The following is a 15,468-nucleotide window of genomic DNA, read 5'->3' as shown; positions in this document are numbered from 1 at the left end:
GCTGCTAAGCAAGAAATCATAAAGTTAAACTTTTCTTATTACCTTTACAACAGTCGCAACCGCAGCGACTGCGACTGCTATTGGCGCGTCTCTGTGTGCACTGAAGTGCCATTAGAGTTATTAACAATTGGGCCTCATAAATTTGATGGGGCCAGGCGTCCAAGTCGATGGCTTCAATTAATAACTGGCAATGATTGTGAGCGGGTGTGTATATGCCAGAATGTGAATGGTATGATATATGAGAAAGGCAGTTGGAAAGGAATATGAAACAGCAGAAGCAGCAGCAACAGCCGCACCAGCAGCTGTTGATGCAAATACCCTATAAATGATAGCTAAACGAGAGCAGGAATAAAGTCAAATCATAAGCCGGAAATCGTTAGGTATATCACCTGCTGCTCAGTTACAGCTAAAGGAAACAAATGCCAAGCCCAAAGATGAATCGAAATTGAGGGCAAGCTGCCTGTGTCTGCATGAGAGTGTGTGTTTGAGGTTTCCTGCGCATATCCGTTCGATTTGCAGCTCGAAAAAGAAATGTGTGAGGATAAGAACTGTCAGCTGCCAGGCAGTCAGGCAGGCAGGCAGAGCCTGAGCACACAATAAGCAGGCGTCTTGTTTCCGTTTGCCAATAACATATGCGTCGTTTCAACTGTTATCCTTGTGCATTCATTCAGTTATTCATTCAATGCGAAGGTTTTCCATTCTTTGTCTCAGTTCTTGTTGTTTTTTTATTTTTTTTTTCGTACTGTTGCCCGATTCTTATTTATTTATTTTTAATTATGAACGTAAAATTTTTGTGCACACGAAAAATCACTTTTGTTGACACTGAACTTTTGATTAATGCAGCAACAACAGACGCTCGCCGTGTGGGTGTGGATGGAGGCGTGGCCTGGTCAACAGTTGCCATTGCTGTTGCCGTTGGCGATAAACAATGCGGCCCCGGCTGCGTGTCCACTCTGAATGTGTCCCGGCAACCGCACATAAAATGCCAACTTCATCAGTTGGAATCAGTGTAAGCAAGCGTCACCCACACAAACAAAGGATGCACGCACACTCACACGTCTGCAACATGCAAACGACTTGCATACACACACCCACACACACATTGATAGATTGGGGCACGTAGCCAGGACTTGCCGCATACGGCTCGCTTACCGCATTGTCCTGTCAGCGTCATTGAGAATGAAATATGAACAGCACAAATGTGAAAAGTGTGGACATTGAACGGCCAGTGGACGTTGTTCATTTGCAGGATTGGCCAACGTAGCTGGTGGCATTGTGTGCGGCATGCCCCTGTATGCACTGTCCAGTATGCTGAACGGCAAATTGCATGCGGTAGCAAGTTGCATGCAACAGCAGCAGCAGCAGCTACATGGAAATCATTTAAAATGTTGCATCCGAAATGGTGGAAGCCCACTTATTCATTTTTGTTCGTCGCAACCGCAATTTAAACGTTGACAGGCTGTGTCACGCCCACAGCCATACACATCCAGGCACTTACACCAACAACAACACCAACACCAACACATACACACGCACACCCACATAACGGCTGAATTATGGTCGACTATTGCGAGTGCCTGCAAATCAGTTGTAAGCTCTGCCATTTAATTTCTGACTACCACAGCTCCAAAATGGTTTAATGAGTTTAGACTTTTTGGCACGAAATGACATGAAATTAACTACTCATTTAGAGCCCCTCTGTGTGGCCGACCCTGACTTTACAACTTGTAGTTAAGGCCCTCGTCAAGCCTACATGGGAAATTGAACTTTCGAATTGAACGTAATTTTTGCATTTATTCTACCCATTAAACTGGGCCAAATGGCAGCAATAAACTGTTGCCAGACAACTAACGAACTCATAAAATATATATATTCTAGTTGTAGAGGTCGAGTTCTCAGTTGGTCTGATCAGGCTAAAGCGGGGTTGTTATAGAAATGATTTTTTTGGCTTTCATTTGGGAAGGGCTAGAAGGACTTATCCTAAAAAGAGAAGAGAAGAGAAAGAGGGACGAAAGAGCGAGGTAGAGTGGGAGAGAATGAGAGAGAAAGAAAGAGCGACACAGAGAGAGAAAGAGAGAGCAACAGCAGGAATGAAAAGGAAATAGACGTGAGAGAGATAGAGGAAAAGAAAAGGATAGTGAGAGATAGAGAGAGTGGGAAAATGGAATAAAAAAAATTAGAGAAACAGAGAGAGAATGAAATAGAAAAAGAGAGCTAGATAGCGTGAGGGAGAGAGAGAGAGAGAGAAAGAGTTACAAAGAATTTAGGATAGAGCTAGCGAGACAGAGAGAGGGCGAAAGAATGAAAACTTGAAATCGATGCAGAGATATATAAAAATATATATAATATAAAATATATAATAAGATATTATGAAAAAAGCAGAGACAAAGACAAATAAAGAGGGAGAGAGAGAGAATGAAACACAGTCAAGTAGCAGAGACTCTATGCCATCTGTCATGTGGAAAAGGCACTCATAAGTAAATATATCAGTCAATGACAGTCAAGGATCACATAGAAAGACGAAGTTAAACTAAGAAAGTAAATAACAAGAAATTCCACAAAGTAGTTGATAATTCACTCCCTTTAAATAATATATAATCTATATTTAAAATAAAACAAACTTGCTGTACTTAGTCATGAAAATAACAGAGACAGGCAACTTTTAATATGGAGTGAAAAAAAACCCAACCAGTTAGTTGCGGTCAGAAATTTCTGGAAAGCGCATCGAGTGACTCTTGAAGAGACTTACACAGGGTATCTGTCAGAGCAAGCACTCTCGCTCTCTTTTCATCTGGGTTCGTACTTGTTTGCAGTTGTTGTTTTATTACTTACCGCACGCAAGTTCCACTTCGTTAAACAAGATAAAAACGGCCAAGCGAATATTTTATTGGGGTGCCAAAGGACTTGAGTAACCAGCACGGCAAATAAAGCATAAATTGAACCCGGGGGCCAGTTAACTCGAGTGGCCGCAAAAAACCGCTGAGTCAAAACATATTATAAAATGCATAAAGTAAAATAAAATTTAATTATTTACTTCAAAAATATAAACGCAATTTGCATAAATTACCATTTTCTTTGTGATTTAATGTTGATAAAGTAAACTATACAATAATTTATAATCAATCGTTCGCTCTTTTTTTTCTTTTGTTTGTTGTCATTTGTTAAAACAATATTTTAATTTGCATTGCTAAATGTTTGTTTGTCTGTTTGTGACTCATAACAAACCCTAAAGCTGCACGACAAACACATTTTTGAGTTATTTGCAAAAAACGTTAACGAGCTTTAATTCATTTTTAATTTATTATTTATACTAAATATGCTTAATTAATGATTATTCAAGGTACAAGAAAAAAATGGTAGAGAAATAATTTATATTAAATATATACGTAAATTTATGCTAATTATTATGCGCTGCAAATTAGTGTCTTTTCCTCGGGGCAGATTTAGATTGAGTTAAGATAAATATATGTGTCTCATATATTTTTAAAAACTATATATTATATTTTTAAATATTTTTTATTAATTTAGTTACATTTATTTATTTTTATATTAATTTTTATATGTTATTAATGCATAATATTTATTTGCAATTGTTTCTGAGATATATATATATATTATATATATATTTATGTGAAGGTGCGAATAACACTGTCTAACAAGATTAGTTACCAAGATTCAGGATTCTTTTTGAAATTTTTTTGCATTAAAATATTTTTTAATTATTGTTCGGGTTTTTGTACATATATTCGATATTACATTGAAATATTATTATTATTTTAACTGACATATTTACTTTTCATATTTTATTTATTTTATAATATATATAAATTATTCTCTCAACGCAAATATTTATAATTTAATGTATTAGAATTTTTGCAATATTCTTGATTTATAATAACTCGATTGCTTGTGAAAATCTAATATCTTTAATTTATGAAGAGTTTTCAGAAGATTTCTAAATTAAAATGTTTTTTTTTTTTTTGAAAAGAGAAATACGTTAGGAATTACCCTAATTAATTTTGTATAGTTTGGTCAGTTACAATTTGCGCTTTGTTAGTAATTCTGTTTATATTTGATTTATAGAATTTCCCATTTTCCCTGTAACTAGCTGAAACATTAATGTTTGACAAGGGACTGAAATTGTACATAATTAAAGTACGAACAAAAATTGCTGATGGATAGTACCAAACTTGGGCGTATGCATGTGTGTGCTTGTAGTTCTGTGTCGCCGTGTGTGTGTGGGCGTGTCAACAGTGCCAAACCGCAGACAAATAGCAAGCACCAGGTAAGAGAGCTAACAGCAAACGGCTAACGGCTGCTCTTATGTGCTCAAATGTGAATATTTGTGTGTGAGAGTGTGTGTGTGCGTGTGTGTATGTGTGTTGGTTTTGTCCACTCAAAGTTGCTTGTCATTGAACCATGAACTGTGCACGAGCACAGCAGCAGCAGGAAGCAGACAGTAGAAGGGGAGGAGTGGGGGCTAGCAAAAGGAGGGCATGGGCATGGGCATGGGCATGGGCATGGCTGTAGATGTGAAGTACTCATCAGCAGCTCAACGACTGGAGGGCAGTCGCCGCTCTGGAGTCGTTGCTAATGCAGTGACACACAGCCAGCAGAAACAACACGAAAAACCTCACGTGTTTTTTGGACAGCGCGATATTTGCTTATGCAAAAGTACAGACACGGGGAGGTTTTGGCGTGTTTGTGCAGAACGACAGGGGGAGAGTGGGAAAAGGAGGTAAGCACATTGGAAGCTCGACTCTTACGCTATTTGATTTGCCGACAGCGGTCAGAGAAAGAGAGAGAGGGGGAGAGGGAGAGAAAGACGACTGCAGGTGCTGTTAAAAATGAGCATGTGGCAAATACTTAAATATTTATATTGAATTTACATGAAACCGTCAGAGCGGAATCAACATCAACATCAACATCAGCAGAGGCATCAGCATCAGCGACAACGTACATTGGAATTTAATTAAAAAATAGTCGACGCTTTATAGGCACTCTATAGATATATATGTATGTATCTGTATTGATGTGTGTGTGTGTATGGGGGTGCTAAAGGGCTTTATATGCAGTCTGTGCTGTGCATATGAAATGTGCTGCGGCTGAATGATTAATGCCAATTAAATGGCCATTAATTGAAGACCCGCTGCTTTGATTGATGGCAACAGCACAAAAAAAAAGCGAACAAAAAAGTAATTAAAAACAAAAACTATAACAAAGGGAAAGAGAGAGGGAGACAGAAAGGGATGTGCAGGTGACTAATAAATACCCTTGTAAGCTGAGTAAGATGAGCTAGGAGCAAATATCTCTTTACCCAAACAAGCTTACATATTAACGATCTGTCTCGGTTTTTTTTTATAATTGGGACTTAGTTCTCTTATGAACTTTTAGTTAGCTCTAATTTGCTAAAAGACTACCTTACCTTAAACTCACTCACATGCGAAATGTATCACATACAAAAAATAATACATTAATTTTCATTTTAATTTATTTATTTTTAGCTACTGTAACAAGTAAAATGTAAACATAAAACACAATAGTTTCATTAAAATGCTAAAAACAAAACAAAGGCTTATTAACTGGGCCTGAATGCCAATGAGCTTGTTGGCAGCCTGTTGCAAATCATTAATCATTCAGCACAGCTTTGTGTGCTGTTACAAATGTGTGCACAAAACGTTAAAGAATCTTTGTATATTTTAGTAGAAATGAAATTATAAGGAATATATACTTTTCTTTTGATAATGAATTCTCAGGAATTCATGTTATTTGATACACTTTATTGATGCTAAAAGAAATTCTTAGTATATCATACTTTTATTTCATATTATTTGAAATACTTTAGTTTGTCAGTTGTTCAGTTTGCTTGAAAACCTTTGCTTCATATGCAAAACTATGCGAAGAGCAGACCAACACTTTTTGAAGAAATCTTTGAAAAGTGACTCAAAGCTTTTTAGGGAAACTGTGCGATGCAGCAGTTAATTATGACTAAAAAATCTTTAGTTTGTCTGCTCTTTAGAGGTGTCGCGTTCATTTACTCTTTGGCGTTATGGCCAAAAATTATCTTCGACATTTTACCTGCTTCCTTCGGTAACGACAATTAAACAAATAGATCACTAATCGAAACTAAAGCGTTTAATTTAAGCTTTGTAAATGATAGCAGGCATAATCGGCAGCTTCTAACAGAAACAGTTTGTACAAAAAATTAAAAAAAAATATAAAAAAATTAAATGAAAATAAAATTAAATATAATTATAAATGCAGTAAATAAAGAGAATACTCTACAAGTTTCAGTCAGCTTAATATATTGTCTGATCAACTATAAATGGAAACATGCAGAAATCTTGTTAAGTAAAAAAAAAAAAATAGATGCATTTTACCAAAGTAAATGATTGAGAGCCTTAACCTTTGCCTTACTCGCACGACTCTCTCTGCCAAGGGTATGAAAAACAAACAAAAAACGAAGGATAAAAAACACAACTGCATAGCATCTGCAGTTTTCTGCACTGTTCTGCAGTTTTGGTTTAATTGTCAGGCGCTGCTGCTGCTGCTGCTGCTGTGGCTGGCAACATTGTAGCTGTGTGCGTCTGTGCCCCAGTGTCTCTATCTTCAGCTGAAATCTAAATTACGCTGGCTTAACGCAGACTCGTTCGCCATTATGGCCAATGCAAATACACCCTGGACAAACATGCAGAAGCACTTGGACACTCGCACAGCGACGTTATAGGTCGGGTGTATGGCTATTATTAAAAGCGCATTTATATAATGGACGCCTGAGAGCGTCCAGTCGAGCAGGAGCTGCGAGCCAGTTGGAATTGGTCACGCAGCGCACAGGAAATGTGGCAAGGAAGCAGCTGCCTGCCTGGCTGTATAACGGCTCATACAGCGGGGCGTATGAGTTATCTACATAATTTTCCCCTTTTTCTTTTTTGTTTTTTTTTTGTTGCTATCTTTTATCTGCAGCCAGTTCTGCTGCAGTTGTTGCGCGCGCTCGCTCAAGCATTAAATGCTGGCTCTTATTGAAATGCAGTTTGCATTAATGCGCATATTACGCCAAAATATGAACAGCTCCATGTGTGTGGCCTTTTAATCATTATGCACTTGGCTGCGTTTGCGCTTTAAATAACGCACGTAATCAGAAACCTTTTGTTTTGAAATTGGAGCGCAGCGCGCCAACACACAACTGGCATCATTTATTGGGGCACACTTCAAACAACTGACCCATACACGCCTCCTGCTGCTGTCATTGTTGCTGCTGCTGCTTGCCGATACCACAAACCACACACACACACACACTCTCCCTTTCTCTCACTGCATCTGTTTAGCGCTCGCTCTCTTTCACACGCTGACTAGCTGCCGCTGCCATATGGTCAACTATTTGGCCACAAGCCTCATGCCGCACCGGCTGGCCGCAATTTATGAATATGACACCGCCCGCTGTCAGCATTTGCTGGTCGTCTGCAATTAATTGTAAACTTGGCCAAAATTGATGTCCACGTTTTGACATTTTTAATGCCCCAGCAACTGCACACTCTAATGCTGCAGCACAAGTTTTGCAGGCGACAACTATGAGACTTTTATGTCCTCATTGAGGATTGCTAAGCTGAGTAAATTAAGTTAACTGTCTCAAGGTTTCAAGCTAATAGCCAGCTTCTAGCTGCAACTGTTTAAAGTTCTTGAAGTTGATAGGCTAAAAATTAAATTAAATATAGTGATATGTACGATATATATATAAATGTTAAATGAATGATTCAGCAATTCAGGGATTGAAATTATTTGTAGAGTAAAAAATCATTGACAATAAAAATAAATTAAATTTTAAAATCATCAAAAACAAAATCATTTTAATTTAATAATTTCTCAAAAAAAAAATATATATTTATATATATATATATATATATATATATATATATATATATATATATATATATATATATATATATATATAAATCTAGGCAGTACACAAATACAGCTAGATAAGCGTTGTTCTTCTGCCAAACTTCCCAAGCTTAACTTATACTAAAATAAATTTAAATTAAATTTAAATTTAAATTTAAAATAAATTTTATAAAATTAAAAAACAATTGTTTAAAGTTGTCAAACAAATTTTAGGATTATTGCTTAAAATACTCTTACTGTTACTGAAGTTATATAAACAGTGTTAAGTGCAGAGTATTCAGTTTATAATTAAGTACATATCTTAGTCTCTCTGCCTCACTCTCTGACTGTTCCTCTTAGCTATTATTTTTTTGTCAGCTGTCTCAGGTGATGGAATGCTGGCTGCAAATTGAATTTCCATTGGGCAATTGATGGCACAACGACCTTTGTGTGGCTGGGTCTTTAAGGAGACTGTGGGGTGGTGGGCGTGGTCGAAGGGTAATTGCAGTTTTTGGTTATTGTTTTTGTGTGGCCGTAAGCCGGAGCGACAGTCATTGCATGCAAATGTCAAAGGCACTAAAGCGCTTAACGTAATTTCTGACATGCCATGTGCCAAAGTTCGGTTCCAAGTTGGCCTAAACTGTTTTGCCAAGTTACAAGCCATTGACAGGCCAAATGGGTTACGTTGAGCCGAGGAAAGTTCTATGCCTGCAGCTGTGTGGCCGAGGCGGGCGAACGAAGAGGCAGACGTGCCCGAGTGTGCATGTTGTCAATAACAGTTGCACGCAAGGTATCCACTTTATGCGGCCTCGCAACCAGTTGCCTGCTTAGTCTTGGCCAGCTTGGTCTGCCTGTCCTGTACGTTGCCTGTTGGCTGTTTATGTCATGATGTCCTTTCTTCGTCTGTTTGCAGCTGAACGCACGCGTGCACTAATCCTTTTGCAGCTGCAATCTGCGACTGCTCACAGGATCACGGCAGTATCCTGCCAGCCTGCCAACCAGCCAACCGGACCCGAATGCAATACATCAAATTTTGGCAGGCCTGACTATCTGGCTGCCTGGCTGCCTGGCTGCTACATCGCGATCTTTAGCGAGTGGCAGGTGCGTCTCTCCCCTAGTCGTTGCTACACGCTGCTCGCTGTGCTGATTGTAGGGGCCATCAAACAGATTGCAAAGCACATTTGCAACATGCTACGTGCCACGTAAGCTGCAATTAAGTTTTGTTAATTTTAATGAAGCTTTGTCGCATCTGCTGTCAGTTGCCTGCTGCTGCTGCTGCTGCTGTTACCGTAAACAACAACAACTGGCCATTGGGCAGCATTTTGTAGGGATTCTACGTTTTGGATTTCATGCGTTGCGCTCTCTCCTTTTTTTTGTATCCAAAAGCAATGCAACAGCTGCCCATTTGTGCTTAAGGGTTGTTTTCCTCCCTTTTTTTTGAAGTTTTCTTTTGGTATTTAGTTAACGTTTTTTCTTTAATTAAATTAAACGCATGTCTGGCTAATGGCATATCATTATCTAGCTGATCAATGAGTGGCAAAACATATGCAATTTAGATATATCATCATTTTAGATTTTAGCTGGATTATTTGTATATAAGAGAGGCCAGACTATCGTGTGTGAATTGAATAACCTTAGAGTCTAGAGTTGTCTTGTACTGCAGTTAGTTAAGGTTTGGGTTAAGAACTCTCTTCCTAAAGTCATAATCTTTAGATTAATGCACTTAGCAATGTACTCTATACTAATTATTTACATATTTTTATTACAATTTAAGCTATTTTTAATTTAATTTTAGGATTTTTTAAAACATTGGAAAATTGAGCTAATAAAAAATCATTTTGCCAAATTTTCTAGGTAAGCGATATTTGAAATGTTGTCTAAATATCACAGCCTTGAATTGAAAACAATTCTTTCTTATATTTTATATTCTTGCGTATTGTAACAAAATTATATTTCTAATTTGTGAGGTCTTCGTATAGGATCAGATTTAACATGATTTGAAATATGTTTGAGGCTTTGGCTAATGTTTATTGAATATGTGTATTTAGTTTAACAAAGTTTATGCTACGCCTATGATTGTCGAGCTGTCAAAATAAATATATCCAAGGCAAAATGCAGACTTGTCGACACAGACGCAGCTGTACGATGTCAATGGTCATAATATTCTAATTATGCTTGAAAAACATGCGAAGGCTTAGGTAGACAAAGCTGATGCACTGAGAGAGCCAACGAGAATCTACATGGAAAAAAAAGAGAAAATCTCCTTATAACAACCTAAATATTTTAGGTTGATCGTGTCGCTGGCTGCTCTAGATGTAACAGAAACTAGAGGACTAGAAGAAGAAGTGAGAAGTTGAGAAACTACAATCAAATTTGTACATTCCAGCTTTTGTAGCTTTTAGATCTTATGCATATTATATGCTGGACTGCTAAGCCTGATCAGTATTTTCGTATAAAATTGTATCCGACTTGAAGCTAAGTACAAATCTGGCCAAGCACAAACTTAAATTGAAATTTAGTTTTACCAAAATATCTTTGTTTTATCTAAAAATCTTGAGCACTATATTTGCATAGTTTAATCTCCTATAATGCTGCAGCCTCAGCTTGTTCTGTTTTGATTCGAAATGAATCCTGAAAGTTAAGCCTTCGCTTGGACGCAATCAATGTGTGAAGCGGCTCTTTAGCTATTTTCACCTGTCTGTGGCCGTGGCAACTAAGTGCTTCACTTGGCTGCTGCATGAACAATAAAAATTTATACATGTTTAAGTTTTGCATGTGTGCGCCTGGGTGTGTGTGTGTGTGTGTGTGTGCTCTGGCAAATTTTTGTTAACGTTCGCACTTTGGCCACCATTTAGAGCTCGGCAACTGGGGAACTTTGTGCAGCACGCAGCAAAACTTTTATCCAAATGCAGCAAATACCCAAAGCCAAAAGCTAAAGCTGTAGCCGTGGTCGAGTCGGAAGTCCAGGGCCATCAACAGCCAACTGTGGAGTGGGAGCAGCCGAGGAGGAGCAGCATAAAATTGCAGCGACTACAAAGTGGTTATTTTGTTTGAAGTAATCCACAAGAAGTCGTTAAAACTGTCGTTGGCTCCTAGATTGATGATGGTTTCACGTGTCCAATGCAGCCAGCCAGCCCGTCACCCAGTCAGCCAGCCAGCCATTCCTGAGCCTCGCTTTATCCTGCAGCCTTGTACCGCTGCTATTTATGATAAAGTGTGCTCCGCTATGTGTGGGCGGTGCTAAGGTGAAGGTGTGCAGTTGGTTGAATGCACTTGAAAAACTTCACATGAGCTACTGCTGCAGAACGCTTTTTGCAGAGCGTTTACCAAGCAGCAGCAGCAGCAGCATCAGCAGCAGCTCTTCACATGCCACACTATACGATCGACTTTAATATCGGTACATGATTTACGTCTCAATGATTTTTCTAGTCCTTTGACATGCAAATACGGCAAATACTATACAAACCGAGTCGAGTGAACAGGATATGAGAGTATATGCTTGCCATATAGCTGTCTGTCAGCTCGCTTAAAAATGTTGCTGGAAATGAAGAAAATTCCAGGTTTTACACACGCTGCACTCGTATCGTCGGTTCGCCCTTTGACACCTGATAAGTGTCGGGCTCAAAGCGCTCGACGAACCAAATACCCACAGCTTCTTCTTCTTCTTCATCTTTCTGTAATCAAATATGCAAACCAAATAACAAACACAGCTGAAAGCAACTGAAAAGAAATTGTAGGCGGTAATCTTAAAGCAGGCGCCATTAACAGCAGCCGTAGCCGATTTCTTTCTTTATTTTCCTCTCCAACTCCGTACGCATTTTCAATTAACTTTTTGCCCTGCAGCCTCTTTTCTTTATATGTCGTGTAGGCGTGCCAACGAAAGAATGAAAAAACAATAACACAAAGCGTCTAAAGCAGCGCTCAGGTTATTGGCAATAAAAGGTCACCCGAATTTCCTATATGAGCCTAGATGCCTTTTGCCCCCAAGAAAATTAACATAAAAGAAAAGCCTGCGTAGAGCATCGAGCGTGAAACTGTTATGCTCATTGCTTCACATCATATTTAGTGGAGCCAACAATATGCATAATTCTGTGCTTTTAATACCCTCTAATTGTGTTCTAGAATGGGAAGTATGACGATAATAAAGTGAAAGGAGTATGAGTACGAGTTTAGAGAGCTTAAGTATTGCTGTTGGCATAAGAAAATACTAAAAATATTTTTAGTTTTTTTCAGTTTTTGAATTTACGGTAAGACTTTTAATTATATAAAAAAAATAAAAAGGTCGAATTTTAAATTATTAATAATTTTATCATGAATGAAAAGGAATCCCACAATTTTGTTTGGTTTTTAATTTTTATAATTAGGAAAAAAATGTATAAATTAACAAAAATTATTAATTTTTTATATGATTTTTGTATAATTAAGAATTAATTAAAAAAAAGTTTTAAAATGCAAAAAATAAGAATATCTTTTTTGTATCATAATCAAATATTTTTCTTAAATTCAGTTTGTATATTTCAAATATATTTTCATGCCGTAAACACATCGAGTTAGAGTATATAATATTCGATAAATATTATCATTAATATTTGAATTCCATTTTTTATTGTGTCTCGGCGCAAATGTGCGGCACGTGACCAGACCGAATCAAATCAATGGCACTCAAAGTTTAGTTGGGAACCTGTCGTGACTGGCTCAGCTTAAATCTTAATGCTAATTAGCCAGATAAGGAGCCACACTTTCGGCGCAATTGTGTGGCAAAAGCAAAGTAAAGTTGCTTGACCCAAACGACATAAGTACATGTAATTCAGACAAGCTATACACTTAACTTTGTGGCTTAATTGCTTGCTGCAGGACGGACGACGTTAAGCAAGAGCGTGTGCTGTAATGTAAGCATGCCAATAAGTGGGTGTCAAAGATAAGTCAACAACTTTTGAAATAAGCCCGAAAGTCACTTCAAAATCAAATACTTCGCTTGATGTAATAAATATTAAATGCTATCTCTAGGGGTTACGTCTTTTTTAACTTTGCTTTAATAGAAAACAGGTTGTGGGAATTGATGGAAAATTGAGAAATAATTAATTAATTTTCTTTGTTAAATATAAAATTGAAGATATTTTCGTTTTACATGATACGAGTTTCGTATTAGAATTAAAGTTTTTATTTATAATTAGAGTTGTATATATATATATATATATAAATTTTTTTTTTTTAATTTTTTTTTAATAATGAATTTCTTCACATCATTTAGAATGCTTTCTACATAAACAACAATTAGACCTAAAAATTTGATTGATAATATGATTATTTACCGATACTTCGAAAAAATATTTACCTATATATATCATTTCGCTTATTTCTTTAACTGATTGTAAAAAGCTTCCACTAACCGCTGCTGTTAACTACTTTATGCCAAGCTTTCAGTCAGGACTTAAATCTATCTAATATACTCACTGCAAGCAGTTCAGTTATGCAGTGCTTCCACTTGCGCAGTAAGCCGAAGTCCAAACCGGAAATTAAACTGCTTGCTCATTCTCAGCTCAGTCAATCTGCTTGCTATTCACTCCCAAGCAGTTAACACAACCAAAGCAAATATTACGCATACGCCAAGTAGCGCAATTTCTAATGCTCATCAAATTGAAATATATTGTGTATACATATTTATACATCTATATATATATATATATTTTTTTTATATTTATAAATAAATTCATATACGTTTGCTACAATCTAATCCAATTGTTATCGACACTTGAGAAAATCACAAATGTGTCTCCTCGACCGATTTCAATCGAAAATGCCCTCATCGGCTGCTTTGGCAACGAGCGATTTAAGACCCTCAGTGACCTCGACGCCAACTTCCGTAATTTGATTGGATGGCAGGAAGAAGCCAAATGTGCCCTTATCACGCAGCTCGACAGTGCAGGTGAATGGTATATCCTTAACCCCGTAGGCCCAGTCCTTAGCCGCACCAGACACAACATCTACAATAAACGACGAGTCAGAGGTCAATAGCATTACAAGTGGCAGTCATTTCGTTTTCTTTTTTTTTTCAACACTTACAGTTCAATAAACCGCTGGCGCCATAGGTGAAAACAGAGCCAAACGCATCGACAGCTCCATCGGCAAAGGCAGCAGCAATGCGCATCATTTGATCATAGTTGGGCGGAAATTCAGTGTTGGTGTGTCCATAGGGCAACAGTACGTACTGGCCATAGGCATGGAAAGCCAGGTAGGCCCGTATATAACCGTCGTCAAAGGAGCTAACAAAGTCCTGCAGGGCCAGAATTTCGCGTTCAGTGTTTGGCTCATCACCGCCGAACCAATGATCGCAGGGGTCCTCAATACCCCAGCCGGCGCCGCTCCAATGGTAATCAAAATTGCGATTCATATCGATGCCATAGCAGGGACCCGATGAATTCGTATAGCCATTGGGGCGACGATTCTTGCGCCATAAGCGCTCCACCTCGTGCGTGTAGACAAACCCATCGGGATTCACCATGGGCACCACAATCCAATCAAACTCCTCTGTCAGCCGTTGGATGTCATCATCCTCTGAGTTGATTAACTGATTAAGTATAAAGGTGACGGTGGCCGACGATATCCATTCCATGGCATGAATGTTACCCTCAATTACAATGGCCTTGTTGCCCTCACGCTTTGACAGCCTAACGCTCTTGATGGGCCTGCCCTCGTACGAGTGACCTATGACTTTGCACTCGAGATAATCATGCTCGTCGCACTGCTCATCCACCCAGTCGTAGATTACATCCAATGGATGATAAGTTTCCCAGTCCATGGGCGCATCCTCGTCCACCGGCGACTCGTCGAGCAAACTAAACGAAAAGTTTTTAGCATTTGCTTCTTTTTTTTTTTAATTAAAGTCTGCCTGGAGCCTTACGCCTGCAAATCCTCAACGATTACATCATATGCCACCTCCAAATCGTTCAGCACCTGCTCAAAGGTACGCTGAAACAATGGACCCACAATAACATCATAGCTGCGATTGGGTCCTCCAATCTCGTGCAGTATATGAACCTAAGCAAAAAATGAAAGAAAAAAAAGAAAAAGAAAAAGAAGTTGATGTTTCGTTTCCCTTGCCTTATCACGTTCACCTACTTGTATGTGTTGATGAATTTTTTTAAACTCCTCCAGCTGCTCGCTATCCTTGACATAAGCTCGATACACTTTGAAGTTATCGTAGCGCGCGGCCAAAGGTTTCCTGGTGCTGGCCAAAGCTGCCAAGGATATCAGGGCTAAAACTAGCAGCACTTTCATGTTGCCTTTCTCTCTTCTTGTTTGTTTTGTGAAACGTTCGAGCGCTCACTGTACTGTGCGCATTGGCCATGCACTGCCTTTTATATTCAGAGGGAGCACTTGGCTCTTGTGTCGATTAGCTTGTGAAGTGCACATTGTCGAAGTGCAGCAACACCATGTGTTATCTAATAAGTTATTGATAGGGCAAACTTTTGATCAATCATCTGGCATTGTTGTGAGTTTTTGCAGCGCGTCTGCAGCACTTTGTTTCTCTCTTATCTACATATATGACACTTAACCTACCACAAAGTAGCAGACACATTGTCAACAAAA

General features: G+C 38.3%; 1 protein-coding gene across 1 annotated transcript; it reads right to left on the bottom strand.

Moving 5' to 3' along the window:
- Positions 1 to 13,576: 13,576 nt before the first annotated feature.
- LOC111592468 (zinc carboxypeptidase) lies at positions 13,577 to 15,224 on the bottom strand. Its single transcript, XM_023304675.2, has 4 exons — positions 14,998 to 15,224; positions 14,780 to 14,916; positions 13,942 to 14,714; positions 13,577 to 13,862 (listed from the first exon to the last, which is right to left on the bottom strand). The coding sequence occupies exons 1-4, from the start codon at positions 15,154 to 15,156 to the stop codon at positions 13,666 to 13,668; spliced, it is 1,266 nt and encodes a 421-aa protein (XP_023160443.2). The 5' UTR covers positions 15,157 to 15,224; the 3' UTR covers positions 13,577 to 13,665.
- Between the last annotated feature and the right edge of the window lie 244 nt (positions 15,225 to 15,468).

This window comes from Drosophila hydei, unplaced genomic scaffold (assembly GCF_003285905.1).
Source record: "Drosophila hydei strain 15085-1641.00,03,60 unplaced genomic scaffold, DhydRS2 tig00008122-arrow-pilon, whole genome shotgun sequence".
Taxonomy (NCBI): domain Eukaryota; kingdom Metazoa; phylum Arthropoda; class Insecta; order Diptera; family Drosophilidae; genus Drosophila; species Drosophila hydei.
The sequence above is the reverse complement of the archived record's forward strand: the minus strand, read 5'-3'. Positions and strand labels throughout refer to the sequence as shown.

Bases quoted from the DNA above. Each gene is read 5' to 3' on its own strand.
- LOC111592468 (XM_023304675.2), bottom strand. From the start codon at position 15,156: ATGAAAGTGCTGCTAGTTTTAGCCCTGATATCCTTGGCAGCTTTGGCC. The intron at 14,917-14,997 runs GTAGGTGAACGT...TTTTTTGCTTAG, and splicing joins AAATTCATCAACACATACAA to GTTCATATACTGCACGAGAT. The intron at 14,715-14,779 runs GTAAGGCTCCAG...CTTTTCGTTTAG, and splicing joins ATCGTTGAGGATTTGCAGGC to TTTGCTCGACGAGTCGCCGG.